Source organism: Mobula hypostoma, chromosome X1 (genome assembly GCF_963921235.1).
Source record: "Mobula hypostoma chromosome X1, sMobHyp1.1, whole genome shotgun sequence".
NCBI lineage: Eukaryota > Metazoa > Chordata > Chondrichthyes > Myliobatiformes > Myliobatidae > Mobula > Mobula hypostoma.
In genome coordinates, this window is record NC_086128.1 from 59,221,554 (window position 1) to 59,238,521 (window position 16,968).

General features: G+C 44.9%; 1 protein-coding gene across 5 annotated transcripts in view; it reads left to right on the plus strand.

The window, feature by feature from the left end:
• socs7 (suppressor of cytokine signaling 7) overlaps positions 1 to 16,968 on the plus strand; it is a 161,616-nt gene that overhangs the window by 56,694 nt on the left and 87,954 nt on the right. For all 5 annotated transcript variants that reach the window (XM_063037443.1, XM_063037444.1, XM_063037445.1 and 2 more), the window contains exons 3-5: positions 4,085 to 4,189; positions 15,390 to 15,515; positions 16,781 to 16,896. In XM_063037443.1, coding sequence (XP_062893513.1) covers positions 4,085 to 4,189; positions 15,390 to 15,515; positions 16,781 to 16,896 — 347 coding nt within the window. The remainder of the gene's footprint in view (positions 1 to 4,084; positions 4,190 to 15,389; positions 15,516 to 16,780; positions 16,897 to 16,968) is intronic.

Below are 16,968 nucleotides of genomic sequence, written 5' to 3' on the forward strand. Positions count from 1 at the left end.
GCAGAGCAGTCGCTGTACCAACCTGTTATGTCTCTAGATAGGATGCTTTCTATGGTGCATCAATTAAGGGTTAACTGGGACATACCAGATTTCTTTAAACTCCTGAGGAGGTCAAGTTTCTTAACCATGGTGTCGATATGGTTGGACCTGAACAGGTGTGGGTGATGTTCACTCCTAGGGTCTTGAAACTGTTGGTGTGGATGGGAGCATACAGTATCACCTTTCCTGAAGACAATGAGCAGCAGTTTTGTTGACATTGAGGGAAAGATTATTGCCATGACACCATGTCAAAAGGCTCTCTATCTTCTTCCTGTACTCCAACTCGTTTGCGATACAGTCTGTTGCGGTATCATGCACAGACTTGTAGATTTGCTAACTGATGTGTATAGCTCTGTTTTCTCTCCTTCCTTTTGTAGTCAGCAGGGTTACTTTTCTGAATCCATTGGGAAAATTCTCAAAATCTATGAAATTCTGGAAGATGTTGACCAGAATATCCATCTCTCCTTGTTCTCTTGCTTCAAAATCTTCTATCCTCTTATTCCCTCTGAACCCATGGTTCTGTATTATTTTGGGTTTTGATTTTCTCAAGACACATGCAATGCCAGGGGAACTCAGCAGAAGAGATTCTGCAGATGCTGCAAATCCACACACACAAGTGGGGGAACTCAGCATCAATGGAGAGGGGTAATGTTTAGTACTTTCCATAGATACTGTCTAACCTGCTGAATTCCTACAGCATTTTGTATGTTGCCCTAGATTTCCAGCATCTGCAGAATCCCTTGTTTTGTTTCTGTCACCTTGTTCTGTGATTAAACCATTCAGAATCAGGTTTAATATCACTGGCATATGTCATGAAATTTATTACGTGGGCAGCAGTACATCGTGATATATAATAAACTGCAACTTGTAGTAAGAAGTGTGTGTGTGTGTGTATGTATGTATGTGTATGTGTATATATATATATATATTTTAAAAAGTGTGTGTGTGTATATATGTATGAAAAATATACACACATGCGCGCATACACTTCAGACTCCTGTACCCTCCTCCCTGCTGGTAACAATGAGAAGGCGTTCTCTCAAGTGATGCTATGTCTTAGTTTGGAGAAAATTAGAAGTCGAACCTTTGAACCTTTATTTGATTTTGAGAAAAGATGGAGCTCATTTGCTCGTTATCATCATTTGAGCTAATTGATAGATTTTTTTTTCCACAATCTAATTGTATATTTTTTGGTATATTTTCTTTTCTTGCTGGCGGTTTGATGTTTATTTTTAGAAGCTTTTTGTATGACGCATGACTCCGGGGTTGCACACCTGATGGTTTTTTTTACTCACTTTTTCTGCTTAGTAGGTTTTTTTTGTGATCACATTTTTCTTCAATCTTTAAGATAATGTCTTATTTGAGACATTGTAAGTGTTGTTACTTCAATGTACTTGTGTTATTTCTTTTGTATAATATAACAATAAAAAGATTTGAAAAGAAAGAGAAGAAGGCATGTCCAAGGTGATGGGGGTCCTTCATGACAGCTGTCACCTTTTTGAGGCTTTGCTCCTTCTTTGTAACTGTATTGATATATTGGGTTCAGGATAATTCCTTGGTCTTACTGACATTGAGTGCAAGGTTGTTGCTGCGATGCCACTCAACCGGCTGATTTATCTTGCTTCTGTATACCTCCTTGTCACCAAATTTATAGATGGCATTTGAGCTGTGCCTATCCACACAGTCATATGTGTAGAGAGAGTAGAGCAGTGGGCTAAGCACACATCCCTGAGGTGCGCCAGTGTTGATTGTCAGTGAGGTGGAGATGTTACTTCCGATCTGCACAGACTGTGGTCTTCCAGTGAGGAAGTCAAAGATCCAGTTACAGAGGCCCGGGTTTTGGAGCTTTTTGGTCAGAACTGTAGGAATGAACTGTAGTCCATAAACAGCAGCCTGATGTAAGTATTAGTATTGTCTAGGTTATCCAAGACCCCTTGAAGAGCCAGTGAGGGCTTGTCGGCTGTAGAACCATTGTGGCGATAGGCAAATTGCAGTGGGTCCAGGTCCTTGCTGAGGCAGAAGTTCAGTCTAGTCATAACCAACCTCTCAAAGCACTTCATCACAGTAGACCATAGAGGTGAGTGTTGTTGAGGTAGCCCACACTGCTCTTCTTGGGCACTGATATGACTGTAGCCCTTTTGAAGCAGGTGGGAACTTCCGACTGTAGCAGCGAGAGATTGAAAACCATTGTGGGTCCCATGGGTGATCGGAGGATAATTAGAGAAGTGAGTATAGGGATTGTCCCCAGCAAGCTGGTGGGAGTTTTATTAAAAATCCATAGGCCTCTTCCAACTTGAGTTCTTCCATGCTCTTAGTTGCTGAGACAGGTTTGTACTTCTAGTCTCATGTTGACTTTGGACTGAATATTTGTAACCACAGGGATGTGGATGTTAATTATCACATCATAAAAGTTGCTGAGACTGGTTTGTGCTTCTAGTCTCTCATGTTGACTCTCTGTCTGCGCCGAGTATTTGTAACCACAGAGACGTGGTTGTTAATTATCACATCATAAAAGACAAAAGCAAGGGTTACCTGAGTTAGAGGAAAATATTGAATAGGTTAGGACTTTAATTCCCTGGGTTGTAGGAGAATGAGGGGAGATTTGATGGAGATGTACAAAAATGAGGGGTATCAACATCATGTGCCATGTTGTATGACATCAACATCATGTGTCGTGTTGTATGACATGGGCAATCATGGTCTTTCCATAATCATGATTGTTCTTGGCAAATTTTTCTAGATATGTTTTGCCATTGCCTTCTGGGCAGTGTCTTTACAAGACGGGTGACCCCAGCCATTATCAATACACTTCAGAGATTGCCTGATGTCAGTGGTCACATAACCAGGACTTGTTATACGACCATACGACCATCCACCACCTGCTCCCATGGCTTCACATGACCCTGATCGGGGGGTGGGGGCTAATCAGGTGCTACACCTTGCCCGAGGGTGACGTGCAGGCTAGCAGATGGAAGGAGCACCCTTGCACCCCCTTTGATAGAGACAAAGCTCCACCCCACCACCCAAGATGGGTATATATGGGGTAAATGCACATATTCTTGAGAATAGAACTAGAGGCTAACATGAGGCTGTGTGAGAATAGAACTAGAGGTTAACGGTGAAAGGTGAAATGTTTAAGGGGGGAATTTCTTCACTCAGAGGGTGGTGAGATTGTGGAATGAGCTGCCAACAAAGTGGTGGATACAAATTCGATTTTAACATTGAAGAAAAGATTTGATAAGTACATAGATGGGAGGGGTGTGAAGGGAAAAGGTCCGGGTGCAGGTTGATGATATTAGGCAGAAAAATGGCATGGTCTAGATGGGCTTGAAGGTCCTTTTTCCGTGCTGTACTGCTCTATGACTCTTTTTTTAAAAAAAAATAACTTAGTGCCATTCCTTTGACAGAGTTCTGTGACTACTCTTGCAGCCCTGCTTTCCCCAGGATTCTGCAATTTTTTCTACTGAGCTCGCCTACCACCAATGTTGATAGAGAAATCCACACAATGAGTATTTTCAGTTCCAGTTGGCAAGTTCCTGGTGCACTTTCAGGCACTGTTCCCCAGCTAACAATCCTGGTCATAAACACACGAGATTCTGCAGAGGCTGGAAATCCAGAGCAACACACACAAAATGCTGGGGGGATCTCAGCAGGTCAGGCAGCATCTATGGAGAAGAATAAACGGTTGATGTTTCAAACCAGGGCCCTTCATTGGGAAGGGTCTTGGCCTGAAATGTTAACTGTTTATTCCTTTCCATAGACGCTTGAGTTCCTCCGGCATTTTGAGTGTGGTGTTAATAATCCTGGTCTTTTAACTTGTCTCCTCTGGGTTCTTTTGCCAAAAGGTCTGAAATCTCAGTCCTTTTTTGTGAAGGAAGCAGAAAGTGGGTAGTCTTTCATTCTTCAACAATGGAATCAGCAGGTGCTGAGTGTTAATATTTTAGGGACACGCAACAGAGGGAGGGAGGGAGAAACTGACTCATAGAGGGGAATAAAGAGGTTAATTTTCTTTTTACTGACCTTTGCTTCTACCTGTAACCAACAGGAGAAACTGTGTCACTAGTCGACCTGGATATTTCTCGCCGTGGGCTGCCATCCCCTCATCCTCCGACACCGCCACCCCCTCCGCGCAGGAGCCTCAGCCTTCTAGGTACAGTATATACATGTCTGCGTCTCTACGGCAACATGATGGTATTTAGGCACATTTTATTCCATATCTGTATTTTAACTTCTATTTTTTATGTAGTTCTTTAGTCTTTATAATTGTTGAATGTTGTTGTTGTTTATGTTGTGCCAACACACCCCAGCATACATCATCATCATCATTATGTGCTGTGTCGTATGACATGGGCAGTCATGGTCTTTCCATGACCATGATTGTCCTTGGCAAAGTTTTCTACAGAAGTGATTTGCCATTGCCTCTTCTGGGCAGTGTCTTTACAAGATGGGTGACCACAGCCATTGTTGATACTCTTCAGAGATTATCTGCCCGGTGTAGATGATCACATAACCAGGACTTGTGATCTGCACCGGCTGCTCATACGACCATCCACCACCTGCTCCCATGGTTTCATGTGACCCTGATCCATGAGGGTGGGGGGACTAAGCAGGTGCTATGGGCCAGTGGAGGGGAGGATAACCTTGTACCTCCTTTGGTAGAGACACATCTCTACCCTAATGTAACGTATATGGCGAATAAAGTTGATCTTTGTGTTTTGAGTTGAGAAGTTCCTTACATAGATACAACCTGACCTACTGAGTTCTGTTTGTTCCTCCTGTGTACATTCTGTCTTCCCCGGTGTCCTGGTTTGACTGTGGCACTGGAGTAAATAATCTGTGGTTGTGATTCCAAAGCAGCTTGCATTTCTAAAGATCCTGGAGAGATCGCTGGATGACTCGGAACCTTCGCTCCGTCTGCAACAAGCAGAAATTCCTGTGGCCAAGCGTTTTAATTCCAGTCCCTATCCTCATTCTGGCACGTTGCTCCATGGCATCTTTTATTGCGTTAACGAGGCCACCCTCGGGTTGCAAGAGCAGCAACTTGTATTCCATATGAGGAACTTCTAATCCAACTGTATGAACATTGCTTTCTCCAACTTTCTGATAATTACACCCCGCCCCCCCCCCCCACTTCTCTGTCTTTCCATATTCTATTCTGGCTGCCCTTCTCATCTGCCTATCATCCCTCTGGTGTCCCTCCTCCTTCCCTTTCTCCCATAGTCCAATCTTTCCTCTGAACAGATTCTTTCTTCAGCGCTGTGCCTTTTCCACTCATCACCTCCTAGCTTCCCACTTCTTGCACCCCCACCACCTACCTTCACCTACCACTGTCTAGCTTGCATCAACTGAAGAGTGAACATCACAGCTTTATTTGTTTATCACATGTACATCCAAACATACGGTGAAATGTGTTAACAACCAACACAACCGAAAGCTGTGCTGGGGCAGCCCACAAATGTCTCCACCCATTCTGGCACCATCATAACATGCCCACAATGTACTAGCCCTAACTGGTACGTTTTTGGAATGTGGGAGGAAGCTGGAGCATTCGGAGGAAACCCATGCAGTCATAAGAATTTCTGTCCCCATGTCAGAAGTGAATAAAACTAGAAGACAGATTAAGGGTAAGGGAAAAGAGACTTGGAGGGGAATCAGAGAGAATCTTTTTCCATGTAGAGGCTGGAATAGTGGAAGCAGAATTGCTGACAACAGCCAAGGAGTGTCCGGACAGATTCAGATTTATTTATCACATGTACATTGAAACACAGTGAAATGCATCATTTGTGTTAACAACCAACACTACTTGAGGCTGTCCGTTTAGAAGTAGATGAGGAATTTCTTTAGCCAGAGGGTGGTGAATCTGTGGAATTTGTTGCTACGGGTGGATGTGGAGGCCAAGTCGCTGGGTATATTTAAGGCAGAGGTTGATAGATTCTTGATTAGTCAGTGCATGAAGGGATACAGGGAGATGGCAGGAGATTGGGACTGAGGAGGAAATGGATCAGTGATGATGAAATAGTGGAACAGACTTGACGGGCCAAATGGCCTAATTCTGCTCCTATAGCTTGTGGTCTTGTGTGCTGAAGGCACACATTGTCGCACATTCTGGCACCAACAATGTTCAGCAAAACAAGCCCCTTTCATCCCTCCCTTGCATATTCACTCACTCACTCAGTTACCCATCACTCAACCCCAGGACAGGCTGCCTCTGAAGATGAGATGCACAGATTTCTGTCCTCGGAGAATGTAATAGATCAGGTAGGTTGTCACAATTCAACAGCTTTATGCTGACTTTTTAACATGACCAATTTCTTAAAAATGCTTTTGCTCCAGGGATGGTTCTAAAATCGAATTTAATAAAACTTTTGCTTTGACAATGAAATTGGTTTCCACAAACCAGCTCCTTAGTGAGCTGGCACAATCAGAACAGGCACAGAGGCTGTTGCAAAAATACAACAGTGTTTGCTAATGTCCTCAAGAAAACGAGCCCAAGGCCATCTCTATGCAGGTTGTGTTGCCAGTACCACACCACACAACTTTCTGCAAACTTGGTTAGGATAATAAATGTCAAGGTTCAATTGCTGCCCATCTCTGGAGGCAACCCCCACAAGTGTTGGTACACATTCTAGTAACTGCACAGCATATCTAGGGTGCCTAAGACTTTTGCACAATACTATATTTGCCAATCTCTTGTAAATCTAGCAGGAGCAAAGGATGTTGGGAATGGCAAGGGTGGAGTGCCGCAGGAGGGGTGTGGGACAGGTGGCAGAGGAAGAGTGCCAGGGGCGGGGGGGTGTAGACACTCCTCTGCACCACACTCCATTCTGAAATCTGACAACAGCGGGGAAGAAACTGTTCCTGAATCGTTGAGTGTGTGTCTTCAGGCTTCTGCATCTCCTCTCTGGTAGCAATGAGAAGAGGGCATGGCCTGGGTGATGGGGGTCCTTAGTGGTGGATGCCACCTATTTGAGAGAGAGTGTCTCCCTGCTCGTCAGAGTTGTGCCAAGCATCTGTTGCATCCCTCTATGTGGACAGACATGCCTGTTTTATTCAGAAAGATGCTTATGCCGTGAAATTTGTTGTTATGCGGCAGCAGTACATTGCAATACATAATATGTGTGTCTATCTATATATATATATGTGTGTGTGTGTGTGTATATATGTGTGTGTGTGTGTGTGTATGTATATATATAAAAAATCAGAATCAGGTTTATTAACACCAGCATGTGATGTGAAATTTGTTAACTTAGCAGCAGCAGTTCAATGCAATACATAATCTAGCAGAGAGGGAGAAAAATAATAAAATAATAAATAAATCAATTTGTGTACATATATTGAATAGATTAAAAGTGCAGAAAAACAGAAATACCGTATATTAAAAACATTAATACTGTATATTAAATACCGAGCACCATCCTCTGCCGAGCGCTTCGACCTCGCCCTGGCCGCCGAGCAACAAGCAAAGCCGAGGACTCGGGGCTTTCCCTTCCAGAGATTCTGGATCACACAATAGCAGCGGCAGTGAAGAATGCATTTCAGAAGTTTCTCCAGATGTTCCTCTGTGCTCTCACGTCCGTCTACATCAAATCAGGATTGTGCACAGTATCCTACTTGACAGATTACAGATATTGTTCACCAGAGTGGCCGCTGCGCACTGCGTCGCGCCATCTTCTCCATATATATTAAAATGAGAATTTAAAAAAAAGTGAGGTGGTGTGGTGTTCATGGGTTCAATGTCCATTCATTAATTAGATGGCAGAGGGGAAGAAACTGTTCCTGGATCATTGAGATATGCCTTTAGGCTTCTATACTTCCTTTCTGATGGTAGCAAAGGGCTAGCCACGTCCTGGATGATGGATGGAATTGTGTATATGCAGATTAAGATAGGTTATCTAGATGCTGATGCTTCATTAGAGGTTACTGGTAGGAGTGCAATCCAATACTGGTCTGTTTGAGCATAGGGAGCCGCAAGCAATCTGCTGGAGGAACGCAGTGGGCCGAGCAATATCTGCGATCGAAAAGGATTCAAAGTACATTTATTATCCAAGTATAAATGCAGTATACAACCTTAAGGTTAGGCTTCCTGCAGACAGCCACAAAACAAAGAAGCACCATGGAAAACATCAAACATCAAAGAGTTCTTAAAGCAGTCTAGGAATGTCCAGTTCAATTTAGCACTAAACACAAAACACTCACAACACGCTGGAGGAACGCAGCAGGTCGCGCAGCATCTGTGGAAATGATCAGTCGATGTTTTGGGCCGGAACCCTTCGTCAGGACTGTAGAGGGAAGGGGCAGAAGCCCTATAAAGAAGGTGGGGGAGGGTGGGAAGGAGAAAGCTGGTAGGTTCCAGGTGAAAAACCAGTAAGGGGAAAGATAAAGGGGTGGGGGAGGGGGCAGAGTGACATAGGGATAGAGGAAGGGAGGGGGAGGGAATTACCGGAAGTTGGAGAATTCTATGTTCACACCAAGGGGCTGGAGACTACCTAGACGGTATATGAGGTGTTGCTCCTCCAACCTGAGTTTGGCCTCATCATGGCAGTAGAGGAGGCCATGTATGGAATATCTGAATGGGAAGCAGAGTTGAAGTGGGTGGCAACCGGGAGATCCTGTCTGTTGTGGTGGACGGAGTGGAGGTGCTCAACGAAGCGGTCCCCCAATCTGCATCGGGTTTCACCTGAAAAGAGGAGAAATTTAGCACTGTTGTTTGGCTGCAGAGACAGTCCACCCCAGTAAAAAAAAATTGCACAAAGCAGCAATTTTTTAAAAAAGTAACCAGGAGGATGCAGGGTTTCAACCCAAAACATCAGCTCATCCTTCCTGTTTCCCGAGCAGATTTTGTTCTGCATCTGGTTGAGTATGTCTCAATTCAAGACAGGATAGAGCAACTGATTCTCAGAATGGAATTTAATACCAAGGACGTAGGTTGTGAAACTTGTTTTGTGGCAGGGGTACAGTGCAATATATTAAAAATTACTATAAGTTACAAGAAATATAAAGAAATAATAAATCATCATTATGTACCATGTTGTATGACAGAGGCCTCGGACCCACTGACTCCTCGGTTAATGGTCGGGGTCCATGGAATTAAAAACATTGGGAACACCTGATGTAGGTGGGAGTGCCTGACGCCACCTCTGGTACAGATGTGTCTCCATCCCACCGCCCAGTAAATAAATAAGTAGTGTAAATTGCAAAATAGTGGGCTGCTGTCCAGAAATACAATGGCAGAGGATAAGAAACTGTTCCTAAAGCTTTGAGTGTGTGTCTTCAGGCTCGTGTACCACCTCCCTCAAGGTCGCAATGAGAAGTGGGCACGTCCTGGGTGATGAGGGTCTTTAATGACGGATGCTGCCTTCTTCAAAATGCGATTCTCAAGAAGTCCTCTGATGGGAAGCCCAGTGCCTGTGATGGACCTGGCTGAATTTACAACCCTCTGTAGCATTTTCTGATCCTGGGCAGTGCTTCCCCCCACCCCACATACCAGACAGTGATGCAAACAGTCAGAATGCTCTCCACTATAGAAATGTGTTGGTCTTTGGTGACATACTTAATCTCCTCATTCTCCTAATGAACTATAGCGACTCGTGTGCCTTCTTTGTGATTGCATCATCATGTTGGGCCCAGAATAGATCTCTGGAGATGTTGACGCCCGGAATTCTTGCTCAGGGAGCTGTAGATACAGAGAATGAAGGAACAGTTCCTTTTGATGGGATACATGAATCAGAAGAGAGAGATCTGAAGCATTATTATTTCACAGCAGGATCTGCTGGAAGAATGGGTTCAGTGGGGCTGGGTCTTCCTCTTGGGGTTCTCATTCAGTTTATGTTCAAAGTAAATTTATTATCAAAGTGCCAATATGTTACCATGTACTACCCAGAGATTCATTTTCTCGTGGGCTTTTGCAGGACAAAGAAATGTAATTTACAAAAAGCTATACATAAAGACTGACAAACAACCAATGTGCAAAACAGATAAACTGCAAATAACAAAAACTGAGTACATGAGTTGTAAAGTCCTTGAAAGTGAGTCTATGGGTTGTGGAGTCAGTTCAGTGTTGAGGTGAGTGAAGTTATCCATGCCTGATATTTGAGGGGTAAACTGTACCTGGTAGTGTGGGACCTGAGGCTCCAGTACTCCTACCTGATTGCAGCAGTGAGAAGAGAGCATGGCTTGGACAGTGGGCTCCGTGATGTATGCTGCTTTCTTGTCTCCGCGCTCCTTCTAGATGTGCTCAATGGTAGGGTGGGCTTTGCCAGTGACAGACCGGGCTGTATCCACCAATTCTCTGTAGTCTTTTCTGTTCCTGGGCATTGGTGTTTCCGTACCAGACTCTGATGCTACCAGTTCGAATACTCTCCACTGCACATCTATAGAAGATTGTAAATATTTTTTGGTGACTTCAAATCTATGCAAGTGTCTGAGAAAGTAAGAGGTGATGACATGCCTTCTTTGTTTCTCATTCTTCTGTCTTCCTCTCCAACAATGTATTCCACATACAGTGCAATCATTATGGCATCATCATTACGTGCTGTATCATACGACGTGGGCATTCGTGGTCTTTCCATGACCATGATTGTTCTTGGCAAGTTTTTCTATAGAAGTGCGTAACTCTCGCTTCGGCTAGCGGCTTAATATAGGGGTGATAGCCCCCAGCCCAGCCAAACTTAAGAAATCTCGTTTGGGTGGATGCTGCGTGATGTGTCCCCTGTTACAAATCAGTACCACGAAATAACAAACAGTACACAATATGCGATTAAACGATTGAGGTTTATAATTCTGAATTTGACTATATGGTTAGTACGGAAAGCAAAAAAGAAAAAGGGCCCATTCTTATGAACAAGTCTATTGTGCAAGGTTGGAGCTCACTGATAAGGCCGTTCGTCCACCATCGACCTCCTCCGATCGTCACTGACCTTCGGACCCTCGCTCCAGGTCTACTCCGTCTGGCGGTCTACCAACTCTCTCCATTTACATCTTCTCTCCTCATCTCTCCCCGGCCAAAAAACCCCACGACTTCCCAGCTCCCAGACACACAAGAAAGGCCAACATCCCACTCATTGGCTAGCATGCCCTGTTATCTCTAGTCATAACCCAAACATTGCTGCTACAGAGAAACCATTACCTTAGCAATGGAACATTACAGAGAAGCCATTACATTAGCAGTGAAACCTTACAGCGTGTTACAAGTGTTTTGCCATTGCTGCCTTCTGGGCAGTGTCTTCACAGTGCCTCCCCACCACCCATTATCGATACTCTTCAGATTGTCTGCTTGGTGTCGGTGGTCACATAACCAGGATTTGTGATCTGCACCGGCTGCTCATACGACCATCTACCACCTGCTCCCTTAGCTTCACGTGACCCTGGTCGGGAGGCTAAGTGGGTGCTGCAGGCTAGCAGAGGGAAGGAGCACCTCACACCTCCTTTGGTAGAGACGTAGCTCCACCCTGCCATCCAACAGTGTAATAGCTGAATAAGAAGTTAGAGGTTGAAGACTGTGAAGAATTCACAGGAAGTATTTCATTGTATGAAGAGTGACTACTGTCCTGCTTAAACATGAGATTGCCTCCTGGTCTGACCAAGGCAAGTCCAACCTCAGTCTGACTGACAAACACTGCAGATTCTAAAGTGACCTCCATTGGTAGAGGTCGACCGTGGATGCTGCGTCCTAACTGTCTATGTTGTAGGTACAGTGCTGTCTGTGGCTGACAAGACTATGTCAGTACGCAAGCTAAGGCAGTAAGGTATGGAGAGCAAGCTGTTCTCACGTAGCAGGCTCCTCCCCTTTCCACACAAAGGAACAACAGAAACCGATACAGTTTGCCATCAGCGGAGTTGCCAATCAGCATTGAATTCCACGTAGGCTTGCCCTGGGGACTCCAGCTCTGGATTTTTCCCTCTGGGTTTACTCCCAAAGCCTTTCCCAAGAGTGGGTACAGCCGCAAGGCAGCCGAGGTTTGAGATCAGTTTTGCTTCTCATAGATGAGCTGCCAACCACAGCTGATGAGCCCCATCAGCCTGGGAGAGCAGTCTGAAATTAAAAAGGGAAACTGCTGAAAACACTAGCTCATCAGAACCTGATAAAGGATCTTTGACCTGAAATGTTAACTTTCTCTTTCAGCAGATGCTGACTGGCATGTTCTGTCTTTATTCCAGTCCTTCTCTCTACAAGTCACACTTGCTGCCTTGCCCATCCAGTTCATGGAAATACACACCAGCCTGATGTCGTCTGATCTTGTTGGGCTCAGGTGGGGTAATGAAGCGCCAGGGAAATCGAGGGCTGTTGAGCTGGGAACCATGAGTTTATTTGAGCATCGGTGCTAGTTGTGGCAGCTTGCTATGTTTTCAATTTCAAGTTTATTGTCATGTATATGGCCACATTCAAACTGGTGCAATGTAAACTGTTTTAAGGGTCAGACTTTACATTTTTGTTCACTTCTACCACTTGCTGGGTGTTGATTACAACATACTCATGTTCTAGAGGTCCCGGCTAAGACTGACCAGCAAAGTCACTGTCCTCTGACACTCACTGCTAGTCTGAACAACATATACACTCTGTGCAAATTTTCAATGATAAAGTGCTCCTCACATGACAAATTCTTGTTGCAAAGACCATCCATTACCCCTTTCAACCCCCACCTTCATCTGAGATCAAGCCTTTCTTGCTGCTGCATACATCTCAATTTATTTTAAGTGAATATCTGTGACTTAGTCTCAATTACTCCACTGTGGCAAGTTGGAGATTCCCACCACTCTCGGCATCAGGAAGTTTCTTCTGAATTTACTTTTGGATTTATTATTTCCAATGTCTTCCCCAAGTTCAAGTTCAGTTTATTACCACTCAGCCATACACATGTATACAACCATATGAAACAACCTTCCTCCACACCAAGGTGCACAACGCAGTACATATAACGCACACGCAACACATAAAGTAATAAATTCACAAATAAGGTGCACTTACAACAAGTTTAAAAAGTAAACAGTATAAAGCCACTGGTGCTTCATACGTGATCAGCCCTGGGAGGTGGCAGCGAGTTCAGCTGTCTCACGGTCTGGGGGAGGAAACAGTTTCCCAACCTAAAAGCTCTTGTCTTAATGCTATGGTACCTCCTTTCTGATTGGGGAAGTGGGGGAGACGTTCAAAGGGATTGTTGGACAGATGAGAGGGATCATGATAAATGTCTCTGGGTGGAAGAGAGACCCTGATGATCTCAGTATTCTTTGCAGTCCTTTGTAGGGACTTGCGGTCAGATGCCTTGGAATTTCTGTAACAGATGATGATGCAGCTGGTCAGGGCACTCTCAATGGTGCTCCTGTAAGCATTGGTTAAAATGAAAGTGAGGGGGGCCTCACTCGTCTCAATCTCCTCAGGAAGTGGGGATGCTGTTGTGCTTCCTTAACCAAAGAGGTGGTGTTGAGGGGACCAGGTGAGATTGTCCATTATGTGAACTCCGATACGGTGTTTCTAGCTCTCTCCACAGAGGAGCCATGTACTGTATGTGCAGGGGGGAGCGGTCAGCCTGCACCTCCCTAAAGTCTGCAATTGTCTCTTTGGTCTTCTCAGTCAGAATAGTGTCCGCACATCAAAAGTTGCATCATTGCTTTGAGGAAATCCTGACATTATTAAAGCCTGTCTTTTACCAAGAGTTCATTGCAACTGGCAGACACACCCTTTGTATGTATAAGAACATTCTGATATTGGTTGTGAATATTGTGGGCTAACTTTGACTGCAGACAATCGTGTGGAACAAGTAATTTTGGCTTGGCCTTCCTTGCCCCTTCTCCCACTCCCGTAAGACACACTTCCCATTTTATTATCCTAAATTGGTCCAGCGGAGCTGTGACCCAGATTCATTAGTGAACTAGTATGTGTACTCCTGCATTCTCCGATTCTGAGCAACTCATAGCTGGAGAATTCACTGCATTTAAAAATAAATCCTCTGCTCTCTAAATGTTTGGTTTGCCCTGCTGTTTTCTTACCTACCGAAACATCCTGCAGGTATGGAAAGCAGCATATTGTGGTGACATATTGCAAATAAATTTATTTTGATTTTGACCCAGTGCAAGGCATCTGGGATCTGCGCTGCAGGCATGAGTTTAAAAGATTAGCTTTATTTGTCACGTGTATTGAAATATTGAAACATACAGTGAAATGTGTTGGGGGCAGTCCGCAAGTATCGCTATGCTTCGGCGCCTTAACCTGCTCACAATTTACTAACCCTAACCTGGACGTCTTTGGAATGTGCGAGGAAATCGGAGCACCCAGAGGAAACCCACGAGGTCATGGGGAACATAGAAACTCCTTAGGGACAGTGGCGGGAATCAAACCCTGATTGCTGATACTGTAGAGCATTGTGCTAACCAGAACGTTACCATGCTACCAATTGACACGTATAGTGAGTAACCTACACTCCCTAGTGTTCTTTTTTTTTAAACCGCTGCTGTAGGATATGTCTCTACCAAAGGAGGTGTAAGGCACTCCTTCCCTCTGCTAGCCTGCGGGTCACCCTTGGGCAAGGTGTAGCACCTGCTTAGCACCCCCCCACTCCACCCCCCAGTCAGGGTCACATGATTCCACGGGAGCAGGTGGTGGATGGCTGTATGAGCTGCTGGTGTATATCACAAGTCCTGGTGATGCCACCACTGACACCAGGCATTAGAAGAATATTGATAATGGCGGGGGAAGGTCACAAGTCTTGTAAAGTCACTGCCCAGAAGGCGGCAATGGCAAACCAGTTGTGTAGAAAAATGTGCCAAGAACAATCATAGTCATGGAAAGACCAGGATCAGATGACACAGCACGTGATGTTGTTGGGGGGGGGGGTGTTTGTGGTCATTATTTAGTGCTCTGGGGGAAGAGAGGAGAGTTGGAGGGTGGGGCTTGATTGTAGGTGTTTGTAATTTCCCAGAATCAAGTTTAATGATCACTGACATGGGTTGTGAAATGTTATTTTGCGGCGGCAGCAGCACAGTACCGGACATAAAAATAATAAATACTACGAGAAAGGTATAATGAGGTAGTGTTCATGGACCATTCAGAAACCTGATAGCAGAGGGGAAGAAGCTATTAAGTGTGGGTCTCAACATAAGAGATCTCATCATAAAAGAAAGGGCATTTTAACCTGAGTGCAATAAATACTGGATTATCTGACGCTTACTGGATTTGATTGAAGGTACACCATTAACTAGAAGCTGGTGCGGACATCAGTTATGTGCCCGTTTAAGATGCCAGTTAGGCAAACTTCTACTACTGTGACCGGAAGCCACGGTGCTGGTGGTTGGTTCCCCTCTGGTCCGTACCCAGGATTTGCATTTCTAATCCGAAGCCTGCTTGTGTTGTTTTTCAGATGATATTGGTGGGCCTCAGCCTCCGTCGTACCCAGTCAGCCCGGCTACCGCCAGCTTACAGTCATTACCTTTGCCACCTCCGCCTCCGCCTCACACATCCATCCAGCTCAATCTCATCTTGAGCGGTAAGAACGTTCTCTCGGCTTCCAGGCAAGCCGTTTAGTAAAGCTTTACTAGCTGACTTTATTTTTGTCTTAAACACAAGAGGTTTTGCAGATGCTGGAATATCTACATTCCTCTAGCATCTTGTGCATGTTACTCATTGTTTTTGACTTTTGGTATTTGGTGTCAAGATCCTTCAGGTAAACAACTTACTCTGCTGGCACTGCTGATTTTGAATTTGATTTTGTACCAAGTTTTTTTTGATTCCTGCTGTCATAAGACATAGGAGCAGAATTAGGCCATTCAGCCCATCGCGTCTGCTCCGCCATTCCATCATCGCTGATTTATTATCCCTCTCAACCCCATTTTCCTGCCTTCTCTCCATAACCTTTTATGCCCTGACTAATAAAGAACCTAGCAACCTCTGCTTTAAATATACCCAATGACTCTACAGCCGTCTGTGGCAATGAATTCCACAGATTCACTAACCTCTGGCTTAAAAAATTCCTCTTATCTCTGTCTAAAGAGACATCCTTGTATTCCGAGGTTGTGCCCTCTGGTCCTAAACTCCTGCTCTGTAGGAAAAATCCTCTCTATCTATCAATATTTGATAGGTTTCAATGAGATTCCCCCCCTTATTCTACTAAACTCCAGCAAGTACACGCCTCATACATTAACCCTTTTATCCCCGGAATCATTTTCATGAACCTCCTCTGGACCCTCTCTATTGCCAGTCAGGGTGTCTGCCTAATTGCGGAGGAAGGGGGGAGATGGAGAAGATAAAGGTTAGCTCTATTTATGAAATGTACATAGAGGCGTACTGTGAAATGTGTTGTCTGCATCAATGACCAACACAGTCCAGGGGTTGCACTGGGGTGCAGCCCGCAGGTATCACACGTGCTCCCAGCACCAATGTAGTATGCCTACGACTTGCTGACACGAATTGGTATTTTTTTGGAATGTGGGAGGAAACTGGAGCATCCGGAGAGAACCCACAGGGAGAACGTTCAAACAGCGGCGGGAATTAAACTCCGATCACTGCCGATGTAAAGTGTTGTGCTAACCACCGTACTACTCTGTTAGATCATTAGCTGTAGAGCTTAGAACCATTTCAGTAGGCGCATCTCTGCACTGACCCACAAACACATTCTGCAGCTGCCATCTCTCTTGAAGCTGCTCTAAAGATTGTCTCTTTCCCCTGACCCTAGGGTGCGATCAATGCGTTCCCCTCTTACCTGGTGCATCTATTGCCTCAGGCCCTAATTAGGATATTGTTTCTCTTGCCCAGACACTTCACAGAGGAACTCGCCCCAGACTGGACCGATGTCTCTGCAACCTCAGCACTGCCCGTTGACGAGGAGAGACTCCAGCAGCTTCGCTGCCAGCTTACGGGAACTTGAGAAGGTACGAGACTTCGGGTGCAGATTCTCACTGGCGGTAGAAAACTCAGGGGAGAAGAAAGAAAACAGCTGCAGT